This window comes from Gorilla gorilla, chromosome 2 (assembly GCF_029281585.2).
Source record: "Gorilla gorilla gorilla isolate KB3781 chromosome 2, NHGRI_mGorGor1-v2.1_pri, whole genome shotgun sequence".
NCBI lineage: Eukaryota > Metazoa > Chordata > Mammalia > Primates > Hominidae > Gorilla > Gorilla gorilla.
This window is the reverse complement of record NC_086017.1, coordinates 25,417,913-25,432,104: the sequence shown is the minus strand read 5'-3', so window position 1 is coordinate 25,432,104 and position 14,192 is coordinate 25,417,913. Positions and strand designations below refer to the sequence as shown.

At 40.6% G+C, this 14,192-nt stretch overlaps 2 protein-coding genes across 8 annotated transcripts in view; one reads left to right on the top strand and one right to left on the bottom strand.

The window, feature by feature from the left end:
• Positions 1-5,244, bottom strand: part of BTD (biotinidase) — a 43,776-nt gene extending 38,532 nt beyond the window's left edge. Inside the window, exon 1 of one of the 5 annotated variants that reach the window (XM_019023447.4) lies at positions 4,949-5,244. In XM_019023447.4, coding sequence (XP_018878992.3) covers positions 4,949-5,106 — 158 coding nt within the window. In that variant the 5' untranslated portion in view covers positions 5,107-5,244. Of the gene's footprint in view, positions 1-4,302; positions 4,582-4,701 lie in introns of those variants that run through there. The other 4 variants (XM_004033690.5, XM_019023452.4, XM_063703424.1 and 1 more) reach the window with 4 other exon arrangements.
• The window catches only part of HACL1 (2-hydroxyacyl-CoA lyase 1), a 46,163-nt gene continuing 36,965 nt past the window's right edge, over positions 4,995-14,192 (top strand). For 2 of the 3 annotated variants that reach the window (XR_008677971.2, XM_055381101.2), the window contains exons 1-3: positions 5,077-5,213; positions 5,402-5,506; positions 10,159-10,199. Coding sequence is in view for 2 of the 3 variants with exons in the window: in XM_055381101.2 (XP_055237076.2) it covers positions 5,133-5,213; positions 5,402-5,506; positions 10,159-10,199 (227 nt within the window). In the remaining variant the exon portion in view is untranslated. Of the gene's footprint in view, positions 5,214-5,401; positions 5,507-10,158; positions 10,200-14,192 lie in introns of all 3 variants that reach the window. The other variant, XM_004033685.5, reaches the window with a different exon arrangement.

Here is a 14,192-nt window from a genome sequence, read left to right as displayed (position 1 = left end):
GGAGAATAGATTATTATCAAAACAAAGCAATAAAGTACAAATTAAAAAGTTAAAGGAAAGGGCTGTAATAAATGCTAATGGCAGAAGAAGCAAGTGAAAACAGAAAATATTTCAACACTAGTACCATATTACATGGGTGATAGCTGCTTGCCTACCCTGTGGGACACTCCCCCGAGTATATGGAATTCCATCATACGGAGAAATACTATGATTTCTTTTTTTTTTTTTTTTTTTTTTTTTTGAGACGGAGTCTCGCTCTGTCGCCAGGCTGGAGTGCAGGGGCGCAATCTCGGCTCACTGCAACCTGCAACTCCTGGGTTCAAGTGATTCTCCTGCCTCAGCCTCCCCAGTAACTGGGATTACAGGCGCACATCACCACACCCAGCTAATTTTTGTATTTTTAGTAGAGACGGGGTTTCACCATGTTGGCCAGGATGGTGTCAATCTACTGACCTCGTGATCCGCCTGCCTTGGCCTCCCAAAGTGTTGGGATTACAGGTGTGAGCCACTGCACTGACCTATATTTTGATTTCTAAGCCATTTGAGATAAATCTCTTACATCCTCATAGCACAACATACAGTTGTCACTATTTCCTGGTGCATTTTACACAAGTAAACGTCCTCGTCAGTGATGTAATGACTGCTGCTGTCAAACTATCTCAAATGTTCTTAAAAAAAAAAAACCCAAAAAAACCCAAAACCCATAATGGATGAACACAAAGCTAAAACAAGGGAACAACATTCCTTCTGTTTTCTTCCCACAGCACTCCCTTCTCCAGTTCCAGGTCTCCCTGGCATTAAAATGTAGAGTAAAGGCACAGGGCTTGCCAGCCCAAGCCAAAGGCAGGAATCCAAGCTTTCTCTAGGTCACAGGGTACCTGGGAAAACTCCCAGTGTCTGTCAACTGGTATCAGGCACTGGGAGTTTTTATTATCAAGCTTTTTTATTAATGAGTTATTATTGATATCAATCCTCAGCTCAATAATAAAGTTGCTTTTCACTGGGTTTGTTTCAAGCCTGTTGCTGAGCTTTGGTACTCTGAAGTCCACAGATTTAATGAGAAGCAAAGAAAATCAATTTAACCCACTTTATTCAAAGAACCTTTTCATTACATTATTTTACTTCCTATGTTGACATATTTCCCACAACACATTTCCGGCTGTACAGTTTTTGCATTGCTATAAAAAATAGTCTTCTACATAGATTCCTTTTTTTGTTGTTTCCGCCTTTTTATTTTTAAGATATTCAGTATCAGTTTTATCTTATGTCAGGCAAATTCATTTTTAGCTTCTATAATGTATCACAAATGACCTTGATTCATTTCCTCATTTGATAAGTAAACATTTCACATTTTGATAATACGTTTGTGAGAATACTTAATCACAAGTTTAGCTAGTGTTATGCTTTAAAATAATCACAAGGATTTTTAGTGTCCTTGTTAGTATACGGAAATTAAAATGCACTATCCCAGTTTGGGGGCTTTAAGAGTTACTGCCTGTAGAAGCTGCAGTCTTTAGAGAATAAATTGTCTCCAGGCACTGTATTTGCAATTCTTACTAAATTACCTGGTTGCCTGGATATCTCCTTGGCCCAGAGAGAAGAAAACCACCAATTTGCTGTTTTTCATAATCTCAAATCCAGAACCTACAAATAGAGTGATTGGTATGCAGATTCTTTGATGACTAGCTCTGCTCTTTGGAGAGCATGTTATGAGTATTTTGGCCTTTTCTTTTAAAAAGGTTAGATTTATTCATCTTTTGACTTCCTCCCACCAATCAGTAAATAAGCAAAAACAAGTAACATTTCAGTAAAATATCCAACAAATAAAATTTTATACCTATTGCCAATGAAAGTAATAAAGAATGTGGATAGTCCTTACGGAGTATGCACAGAGGGCCTCTGAGAAATTACAAAAGAATCCTGGGATCCTGTCAGGGGTATCCAATCTTTTGGCTTCCCTGGGCCACACTGGAAAAAGAAGAATTGTCTTGGGCCATACATAAAATACACTAACACAAATGATAGCTGATGAGCTAAAAAAAAAACCAAAAACAACAACAACAACAAAAAGGGTCGGTGCATAAATCTCATAATGTTTTAAGAAAGTTTATGAATTTGTGTTGGGCCACATTCAAAGCCCCCCTGGGCCAAGGGTTGGACAAGCTGGCTGTAATTACAATTGGATTGCAAAGGACTTGCTCCTTGGCCCTGTTAATCCAGTGAGCCAGAACTCAAATCGCTTCTTTCTGCTGAATCATCAAGCCCAAGTTAACAATTGAACACTGCATCCTGAACTGAAAGGTGTAAAGGTGAAAGCAAGTTTAAACAATCCCAATGATTTTTCTCTTTGTTAAATGGCAGAAACCAACCAGTTGAGTATTTATCCTTTTGCAAAACCAGTTAACTGAATTCCAGTTATTTGTTCCAATTCAGAGTTCAGTTTTCATTGCACTTCATACTGAGTGGTTCTGTCACTGTTTCTTTTGACACAGAAGTAGGCCCGGTGAACTGACTACCATCAATACAGCTTGTTCTGTCAATGTCAAATCAGTCTTGAACCTGTCAATCCAAATTAATCAACAGTATTACTTTGGTGACAGACAATAATATGTTTAATTAGTAACTCATGCTTCTGGCATGAAAACAGAGCTAGGGTTCTCAACTCTGGGCTGCAAAGCAAAATCAGGTAGCAGCTTTTAAAAAATACAGGTGCCTGACTTGTCCTAAGATGCTGATTCAGGAGATCTGGGGTAGGGCCCAAGTAACTATTTGGAAAAAGCTTTCCAAGTGACTCTAATGCAACAGAGGCAGGGACTGTCACAAAAGGTACTGATATAAATAATATGTGATGGAAGGGGAAGTCTGTACTTCTTCAACAAGGACAGGAGGCATTGTGTCAAGGACTACTCAAAGTGCAAAGATGATTTCACATCTTTTTTTTTTTTTTTTTTTTTTTAAGACAGGGTCTCGCTCTGTCACCCAGGCTAGAGTACAGTGGTACAATCTTGGTTTACTGCAACATCTACCTCCCTGGCTCACACGATCCTCCCACCTCAGTCTCCCGAATAGCTGGGATTACAGGCATGTGCCACCACACCCGGATAATTTTTGTATTTTAGCAGAGATGGGGTTTCACCACGTTGGCCAGGCTGGCCTCGAACTCCTGACCTCAGATGATCTGCCCACCTCGGCCTCCCAAAGTGCTGGGATTACAGGTGTGAGCCACTGCGCCCAGCCACTAGCTTGCTTTTGATTTTACAGGCTCATAGGCGGAAGGGACTTGCCTTGTCTCAGATGAAACTCTGGACTGTGGACTTTCGAGTTAATGCTGAAATGAGTTAAGACTTTGGGGGACTGTTGGGAAGGCATGATTGGTTTTGAAATGTGAGGATATGATATTTGGGAGGGGCCAGGGGCAGAACAGTTTGGCTGTGTCCTCACCCAAATCTCATCTTGAATTATAGCTCCCATAATCCCCACATGTGGTGAGGGGGACCCAGTGGGAAGTAACTGAACCATGGGGAGGGGATTTTTCCCATGCTGTTCTTATGATAGTAAGTCTCATGAGATCTGATGGTTTTATAAAGGGCAGTTCCCCTGCACATGCTCTCTTGCCTGCCACCATGTAAGACATGCCTTTGCTCCTCCTTCACCTTCTGCCATGATTGTGAGGCCTCCATAGCCATTTGGAACTGTGAGACCATTAAACCTCTTTTTCTTTATAAATTACCCAGTTTTGGGTATTTCTTTATAGCGGTATGAAAATGGACTAACACAGTCCACATATGCAGGGAGGCAACCACTTCACTCTCCTCTGCTTGGGGTGGGGTTGAGGGGTTGAGAAAAAGAGGGGAAGACCTTTTGAAAAGACCCAGGACTACAGTTTGAAAATGTCTGGGTTTAGAAATCGTTTCACTTCCAGTGCTTCTCATTCATTTCACTACCCATGACCCACTCCCCTCTCATCTCTTTACTGTCCACTTATCACTGTTCTTTTTGCTTAAAATGACTCCAAATCTTCAAAAAATTAAAAGTTCCACTGTTTATTACAATTGGAAATTTTATGTTTATTGTCACTAAGCAGAGGGTCCAATGACTCCAAGGCAGTAGTTTCAGATATTGCACATTGCAAACGATTTTCACACAAAAATGTTTTAAAAGGCTATCCGGTGCAGGGCTGGTTGTAGGTAGGGACCCAACCTAAGAATTATGAAACGCCATAGTTCCTAATTTTGGAAAGATAATAGCGGAGAGTAATATGGATTAGTAGCAAGGGCTGGAGAAAACAGTGCTCTATACTACCTTCAAGGTGCTCTTGTCATCGCTTGTGACCCAATGGCTGAATAGTGGGTAGGAAACAGGATTCAGGATCTCAAGCACGGTCTGGATCTACTGACTCTGAGCGTCATTTTATCTCTTGCTGGGGTACACATCTGCTTCTGGATTTAAGTAACGTGCGCTACAATAATTTAAGGACTATAAAACCACAAGGTTATGAGAGCGTAAACCACAAAGCGTGTAAGTAAATGCCTAGAAAACGCAACGCGGTAGCACAACAGCAACGCACAAAAAGCCCCAGAAAAGGACGCGCGCCGGGCTTCCCAGCTCCCGGCAGCCTTTGCGCAGCCCTCCCCCAGTCCAACTGGGCGCCCGCACGCCCTTACCACGCCCCCTCTGCGCCGCACCACGCCCCCTCCGTACCTGCTCTTAGCGCGCCTTCCGCCCCGAATATGCGCATGCGCCACTCTCCCTTTACAGCCCCGAAAACGCTCCAGCTGGCCGACTCGGAGACAATGGCGAGAAGCCTCAGAGTTCGGCTTCTTACCTGCTTTGCATAGGCAGCAATCTCCTGCTAGTCCCGCCTCCCTCTGGCATTCTGGCGCGCGAATGGAGGAGCCGAGAAGAGAGCGCAGTTCTGATTGGAGAACGCGCGTGTTTACATTCTCACCTCTCCCGGGAAGTGGACGAATTTAGACCGCCTCTTCCTTCCCGTTGTTTAAGGCAGTTGGTAGCCCTCCTGTCCGTCAGAGGTGCAGTCCCAGAGGTGGCGTGCCGCCGACTTCGCGTTTGCCTTGCTGGGTGATTCCGCTTGTTTGCCGGCTGCATGAGTGCTTAGAGCTTTTCGGTGGAAGATGCCGGACAGTAACTTCGCAGAGCGCAGCGAGGAGCAGGTGTCTGGTGCTAAAGTCATCGCTCAGGCCCTGAAAACGCAAGTACGATGGACCTTCCTGGAATGAAAGGCTCCTACGGAAGCTGGCGGGGACCGCGATGTTGTCTTGGAGACGAGTAGAAATGGGCGATGGGGGTCGGGGGGTTTTCTTTTTAGCGCCCGGGAGGGAGGGAAGGATGTGGCGATATGGTGGGGCCTTGGGAGTTTACTCCCCTGTTCTTCGTCCCTCAGGATGTGGAGTACATATTTGGCATCGTAGGCATCCCAGTGACCGAAATCGCCATTGCTGCCCAGCAGCTAGGCATCAAGTACATCGGGATGAGGAATGAGCAAGCGGTGAGTATGGACTCAGGTGGCTGAATGCGTTACTGGGAATGATCAATAATAGCGGTAGGTATGCATTGCAAACACCCAGATAGCGCTTACCACTCTTCTGCTACTTTACATATATCATATCAATCACTGTTGAATATTAACTGTTGTTATACCAAGTTGACAGATGAGAAAAGACACAGGTTAAGTAAAACTTGCCTTTGGTGACACAGCTGGTAGTAGCAGAGCCAGGGTTTGAACCCACGTATTCTGGGTCTGAGTCCATGCTCTTACTACTATACTGTATGTCATGATTGGAAGGGACAGTTTATGAGTAAAGTCTGACTTCCCTATTAGGCTACAAGCTCCATTAGAGCAGGGATATTATTTCTTCACGACACATCTGTACCCCCAGTGCTTAGTGTGGTGCCTGCATAAGAAAGGTGTTCAGAGATTACCTGTGGGATAAATGAGTGAAGGCCAAGTCTTTGTTGTATGATTGGTTCGGGGCAGGGTGGAGGATATCACAAATGGTAGAGCCTTGATGGAAACTCAGATGGCTCAGATCCTAGCCTGATGCTTTTTCCACCACATCATGCTGCCACCTTTCTTAGAGGCTTATTTGGAAGCAGGATAAGGAAGATACGACATTTTGTCAATCCACTTTAAGTGCATCCTCTGCCAATCCACTTGCTCTTCTCTCAGTAGTGCGGGCTTGAAAGGTCAAGAATCCACTTCTGTGATATCACATACTCTCAGTCCAGCTGAGGCTAAATATTCCTGCTTTACACTCCCACCGTTGCCTTCTAATTTAAATTCTTGCCTCCTCTTGCCCAAACAACTGCCTGGCCACCCTAAGTGGTGCCTTTTGCCATCATACGTGAGTGCCTGGAGGGCAGAAGTTGTGATTCATTTGTTATATCACCACAGTGCCTGGCTTGGTTGGTGCTTTCACGTGGTGTAGATGCTTAATATTATACATTATTTATTAATTGAATGACATTCTTTACTGAATGACATTCTTTATCTACAAGGTTTGAGATTTGTATTTTTTGATCTTAAAACTAGGAACTTTTGAGTTTCTGTTGCTTCTACATTTTACTTGTCTTTGTTAGAACAACATTCTGTTCTTTCATCTGTGTGAAAAAAATGAAGCTATTGACCTATGAATGGAACCTATATTTAACTGTTTTTGTAGAGATGACATATCTGCCACTGATTTCTTCATACAGCAAACATTTATTGACTAAGTACTGTATACTAAGGATTGTGCTACATAACCTGTAGGAGAGAGGGGTGTAAAGAAGGAGTGAGGTTTAGTCTTGATCTTCAAGTTGATCAATCTGGAAGGTGAGGGTAAGACTTACAGAAAAAGACTCATCTATTATAACTCTCACATTAGATGTAGTAGCACAGAAGGGGTGACTGGTTCTCTTTGAGGACAGAGAAGATTGCCTGTAGAGGTAATGTTAGTTCATGTGGTTCCCTCAAGGTAGGTAAAGGCATGGTGAGCTGTGAGACTGGTAGGTAGGTTGAGGGGAGGTTGTGGGAAATCTAAAAAGAGTTTGAACTTTTTTTTTTTTTTTTTTTTTTTAACAATAGGCAATGGGGGAGACTAAAGGTTTTTCTAAACAGGTGGGAGATGTAATTAGACTTGTACTTCAGAAAGATGATGCCAGGCATGGTTGTACATGCCAGTAATCCCAGCTACTAAGGGGGCTGAGGCAGGAGGATTACTCAAGTCCAGGAATTAGAGGCTGCCTGGGCAACATAGCACGACCTCTGTCTCTAAGTTTTATTTCAGCCCCTATAAGCTTAGTTGAGGGTTCTTTAGGTCCCATGTGCTGTGTTGGGTGCTGGATACAGAGATGAATGATAGTTCCTGGCTTTAAGGGGCTTACAGCCAAGCTGTGGAGACAGACACAAACAATTGTATTATAAGGTGGTAAGTGCTGTGATAGAGAGATACCCAGGGTGCTGTAAAGCCCAGAGAAGGAGTACCCAGGCTCAGCTTCCCACAGGAGATGATATCTGAGCTGTCCTGAAGGATAAGCAGGCATTAACCAGTTAGGAAAGAGGAGGCAGGCTCCTCTGGAGATGATTCCTAGATTTTGGGCTTACTTGATTGATTGTGTGGATCATATTGTCTGTGACTGAGACTGGGAATATAGAGGGAAGAGCCAGTTTGGAGGAGAAAGGTGATGTTCAATTTTGAACACATGCATTTGAGATGTTGGTGGAACATCCCAGTGCATATGTCCCTCAAGCAGCCTGACTCTATGGTAGTCAAAGGAAGACTTAAATGGTACCTGAACTAAGGGTAGTGACAGAATGATTCAGAGGGAGCATGAAAACAGGCTAAGGCATTCAGGACATGTTTGTGATAAAGAGAAAGATGTAGTTGGGTATGACTTCATTGTCTTTGATTAGATCCATAGAGTAATCAAGACATACTGACCAATTGGCCAGCAAGTAGGCAGATTGTCAGCAAGTTCATTGTTCTTGAGAGCTTACTGTGTGTGGGCACTATTTTGAGTGTTTTACACATACGAACTGATTTCGTCCTCACAGCAGTGCTTTGAATTATTTTCATTTTATAGATGAGGAAACAGAGATTTAGAGCAACTTGCCAAAATTACACAGTAGAAAGTGGGGAAGCTGGGATTTAAATCAAAACAGATTGGCTCCAGAGTCCGCTCTCTAAGTACCATGTACACTGTTCTGCCTGTGAATGGAGGTAGTTTAGTAGAGGAACAGATCTTTTATGGTCATAAAACCAGTTATGGCCAGGCGCAGTGGCTCACGCCTGTAATCCCAGCACTTTGGGAGGCTGAGGCAGGCAGATCACCTGAGGTCGGGAGTTTGAGACCAGCCTGACCAACATGGAGAATCCCCGTTTCTAAAAATATAAAATTAGCCAGGCGTGGTGGTGCATGTTTGTAATGCCAGCTGCTTGGGAAGCTGAGGCAGGAGAATTGCTTGAACCTGGGAGGTGGAGGTTGCCGTGAGCCAATATCGCATCATTGCACTCCAGCCTGGGCAATAAGAGCGAAACTCCGAAACTCCGTCTCAAAAAAAAAAAAACAAAAAACAAAACAAAACAAAACAAAACAGTTACCTCTCAACTTTTGACATCTCCTACCAGAGGAATATACTTTTTGTTACATGTTGTTGTATATTTTGCATTGCCTAGCAACATTTCTTACCTAGCTATCATAAGTGGGCAATTCTTTTGGGTATCTAAATAAAGTGTTCTTATTGCAGCAGGTATTTACATGCCTGCATTTCTTAGGAGTTGTCTTATTCTCCTAATGTGAATTTGGCCTTATGTGCAAAAGGAAAGAGAGATGGGGCCAGTAGAGAATAGCGACACAGGAAAAGAGCAGAGTCTTTGTGCAGGTTCTCAGTGGGTGTATGATAGTAGAGCCAGTTAAGATTATGATCCATAAACATTTCCTTTTTTTTTTTCCACATTTATGTCCTTAATGTGGAGTTCTTTAAGACAGTATACTACTTCATTTAAAGCTGAATGAAGGCTAGGAAATACACAATTCATTATTATTTCTAAAGAAATGAGAAGAAATAATACTGGGAAAAAAATGATGTCCCAGACTAAGAAGAATTTGAGAGAGCACTCAGCATTTTCCCAGGTTATCTTGTGTGCATTTAATTTAGTGCCCCCTCTCTTCCTGATTATGAGCTGAAGTAGAGTTACAAGGTAAAAACTATCCATATGCAGGCCATAAAGGAAATCTCAATAAATCGCCAAGGATTGAAAGCGTGCAGTATATGTCACCTGACCATGTGGAAGTAAAGTGGAACTCAATAAGAGATCACTAAAAAGAATCTCAGACCTTTGGAAATTAAGCAACATACTTTTTGGTATTTTGTAAATATTTGAAAAGATTAACAAAATGAATAAACTTCAAGATAGACTGATTGAGAATAAAAGAGAAAACAGATTACCAATGTCAGGAATGAAAAAGGAGGTATCACTACAGATCCTAATTAACCAATGGGTTGAAGAAGAAATCACAATGGAAAGTAGAAAATATTTTGAATAGAATGATAATGAAAAGATGCAACTCAAACTTGTAACCTATAACTAAAGCAGTTCTTGGAATCATTTTAAACAAATTATTAGTAAAGAAAATTAAAAACCAGTATTCTAAATTTGTATTTTAAGAAGCTAGAAAAAGAAAAGCAAATCAAATTCAAAATGACTGAAATAATAAATACAAGAACAGAAATCAATGAAATAGAAAACAAACAATGGAGAAAAACCAACAAAAATTTTCAAAGAACCAAAAAAATTTGTTCTTTGAAAAGATGGATAAATTTGATAAACCCCTCATGAGACTGATGAAAAATAAAATAAAGAAAACAAATTACCGATATCATTAATGAAAGAGGACATTCCTATTGATCCTGCAGATATTTAAGCAATTGTAAGAGGATGTTTTGAATAACATACATATGAACAAATTTCCTGAAAAACTAAAATTTAGATAACCATTATTTGAAATTTATGTGTAGAACATTTATTACTAAGGTTGGAAATATTTTAATTCTGCCTTTACCACTATGTTCTTGTCTATTATTTAATAGTAAGTTGCTGTCATAAATGTACTATAAGGATCCCAATATGCTCAAGTCCCAGTGTTGTTTTCTCGTAGGCTTGTTATGCTGCCTCCGCGATTGGATATCTGACAAGCAGGTAAACTAAAATTTGTTTCACTTCAATTACTTTAATATTTTGGGGTAGAACTGTTACGTCTTTCAGCTGAAGGATGAGTTCATTTGGAAAGATTATAGAAAAATATATTAAATAACAAAAGATAAAAAACATTTAAAACTCTCTGAGGACCACATCAAAAGAATAATGATACCAGAAGTGTTTCAGAGTGGAACACATTGCCATTTTGCAGAGTGAATCACTGGTGATCAGATAGTGAGTTGATGTATGATACCTTGTCTTGGATCTCACAACTACCCCAGCACACTTAATACAAAAATGCTTGGTTCAAAATGTGACTGTTGAGAGCTGTTCCACACGTTCTGATTTTTTAGTGTGTATCCATGTTACCTACTACCTCCTTTTTATTATTAAAAATTAATACATTTTTAAAATGTCCATTTTGGAAAACTTGGAAAATATAGAAAGCACAAAGAAGAAAATGAAAATTGACTAGGCACGGTGGGTCACGCCTGTAATCCCAGCACTTTGGGAGGCTGAGGCGGGTGGATCACCTGAGGTCAGGAGTTTGAGACCAGGTTGGCCAACATGGTGAAACACCGTCTCTACTAAAAATACAAAAATCAGCCTGGTGTGGTGGCTCGTGCCCGTAGTCCCAGCTACTCGGGAGGCTGAGGCAGGAGAATCAGCTTGAACCCGGGAGGCGGAGGTTGCAGTGAGCTGAGATTGCGCCACTGCACTCCAGCCTGGGTGATAGAGTGAGACTCTGTCTCAAAAAAAAAAAAAAAAAAGGAAAAAAGATGAAGAAAATCACCTATGATCTCAGAACTGTTAAGAATTGGTCATTTTCTTCCAGTTTTTTCCCTTATCTATGTATTTTTGAAGCAGAATTTGGACTCTCGCAGGAATGTGTATCATACTTTTTTCATGTATGTTAGTTTTAATACATTTTTTATTTCCAAAAATGAAACTAGTAATTCAGTTGCTAAGAAATGCAAACTAATAAGATTCTCAAAGTCTAGACCTCACCAGAGTAGTTTTTTTTCTGTGATAAGGAACTTGTGAATTTGAACCTGAAAAAAATAGGCCATCAAGTAACACTATTGTCACTGTTTTCTGCCACTTTATTTACATATGACAAATATTTTAATCTTTTCATTTAGCTTGGAAAGCATTTAAATTATAGTTATTAATTAATGCCTTAATGTAAAAAATGCGAGAACAATGATTAAGAGAATGGTTAAAAGTTCATACTTTTTTTTTTTTTTTGAGATGGAGTCTTGCACTGTTATCTGGGCTGGACAGTGCAGTGGTGCAATCTCGGCTCAATGCAACCTCTGCCTCCTGGGTTCAAGTGATCCTCATGCCTCAGCCTCCCCAGTAGCTGGGATTACAGGCATGCACCACCACACCCAGCTAATTTTTGTATTTTAGTAGAGATGGGGTTTCACTATGTTGGCCAGGATGGTCTCTGTCTCTTGACCTCATGATCTGCCGGCCTTGGCCTCCCAAAGGGCTGGGATTACAGGCGTGAGCCACCATGCCTGGCCGAAAAGTTCATATTTAAAACATTTTTGCTATTTGAATGAACTTCTGGAGCTGCACTGGCAAGTATAGTAGCCACGAGCCGTATGACCTGTTTACATTTAAATTAATTAAAATTAAATAACATTTAAATCATAGTTTATCAGTTTGTAGTAGCCACATTTCAAGTGCTCAGTAACCATGTCAGTAGTGGCTACTGTATCATACTGCAAATGCAGAACATTTCTATTACTATACAAAGTTCTGTTGGATAGTACTGTTCCAGAAGTTTAGTTTACTTGGTGGTAATTACTTATTTTCAAGTCTGTCTTAAACAGAAATTTTTAAGAAATTATTTTATAAATGTAAAATGGTGAACTGAATTATATTGAGATACCTTTTCCCCAAGTGGTTTAAGCTTAGAAAGTCACACTGAAGGGTAAAACATTCAAGTTCAATATTTATTTATTTGGAGTCTCACTCTGTCGTCCCCATGCTGGAGTGCAGTGGCACCATCTCGGCTCACTGCAAACTCCACCTCCCAGGTTCCAGCGATTCTCCTGCCTCAGCCTCCCAAGTAGCTGGCACTACAGGTGTACACCACCATACTCAACTAGTTTTTATATTTTTTAGAGACAGGGTTTCATCATGTTGCCCAGGCTGGTCTTGAACTCCTAGGCTCAAGTGATCCATCCCGCCCAAGATGCTGGGATTACAGACGTCAGCCACCGTGCTCAGCCTCAAATTCAGTTTTAAAAGATTTTGGGGACCAGGCGCGGTGGCTCATGCCTGTAATCCCAGCACTTTGGGAGGCCGAGGCGGGTGGATCACCTGAGGCCAGGAGTTGGAGACAAGCCTGGCCAAACATGGTGAAACCCCGTCTCTACTAAAAATACAAAAATTAGCCGGGCGTGGTGGCACATGCCTGTAATCCCAGCTACTTGGGAGGCTGAGGCAGGAGAATCACTTGAATCCGGGAGGCGGAGGTTGCAGTGAGCCAAGATCACACCATTGCACTGCAGCCTGGGGGACAAGAACGAGACTTCGTCTCAAAAAAAAAAAAAAAAAAGACAAAAAAAAAACACAAAACATTTGGGGCAGAGCACTGCATTCAGAATTACTTTCCTATCAAAGATCAGTCGACGTTATATTTATTTGTTAAGAAATGAAAAAGAAACCTTTTTTCATACAAAAATGAACTCAGCAGTCAAAAATTTGCTTCTGTATACCATTAACTTGATTTAGTCCAGATGTAGTCCAGATCAAAATAAGTGGTTAGAGATATAAGGTGTGAAAATGATAGGTACCTTATTTCTTGTGAGAAATCCGATATCTTTCTTTTTTTGGGCCAGGCATGCTGGCTTATGCCTGTAATCCCAGCACTTTGGGAGGCCAAGGCAGGCGGATCGCTTGAGCCCAGGAGTTCAAGACCAGCCTGGGCAACATGGTGAAACCCCATCTCTACCAAAAAAAAATACAAAAAATTAGCCGGGTGTGGTGGCATCTGCCTGTAGTCCCGGTTACTTGGGAGGCTGTGGTGGGAAGATCACCTGAGCTTAGGAGGTTGAGGCTGCGGTGAGCCCTGATCATGCCACTGCACTCCAACCTGAGCAACAGAGTGAGATGCTATCTCAAAAAAAAAAGTGTGAGTATATATATATATATATATGTACACACGCACATATATAGTGTGTATATATATATACACATACACATATATATGTATATGTGTGTGTATATATATATTGTGTATATATATACACATACACATATATATGTATATGTGTGTGTATATATATACACTTTTTTTGAGATAGCATCTCACTCTGTTGCCCAGTGTATATATATGTATACATGTATACATGTGTGTATGTATACATGTGTATGTATATGTGTGTATGTATACATGCATGTGTATGTATACACGTGTCTACGTGTATACGTGTGTATGTATGTATACATATATATAGAGTATATATACTCTGTTGCCGAGAGTATATATACGTATATATGTATACATATATATACGTATGTATACATATATACGTATGTATACGTATATATACGTATATAGTGTGTATATACGTATATATACGTATATAGTGTGTATATATACGTGTATATATACGTATATAGTGTGTATATATACGTGTATATATACGTATATAGTGTATATATACGTGTATATAGTGTATATATACGTATATATACACGTATATAGTGTGTATATATACGTATATATATACGTATATAGTGTGTGTATATACGTATATATATACGTATATAGTGTGTGTATATACGTATATATACGTATATAGTGTGTGTATATACGTATATATACGTATATAGTGTGTGTATATACGTATATATACGTATATAGTGTGTGTATATATGTATATATACGTATATAGTGTGTGTATATACGTATATATACGTATATAGTGTGTGTATATATACACTATACGTATATATTATATACTATAGGTATAT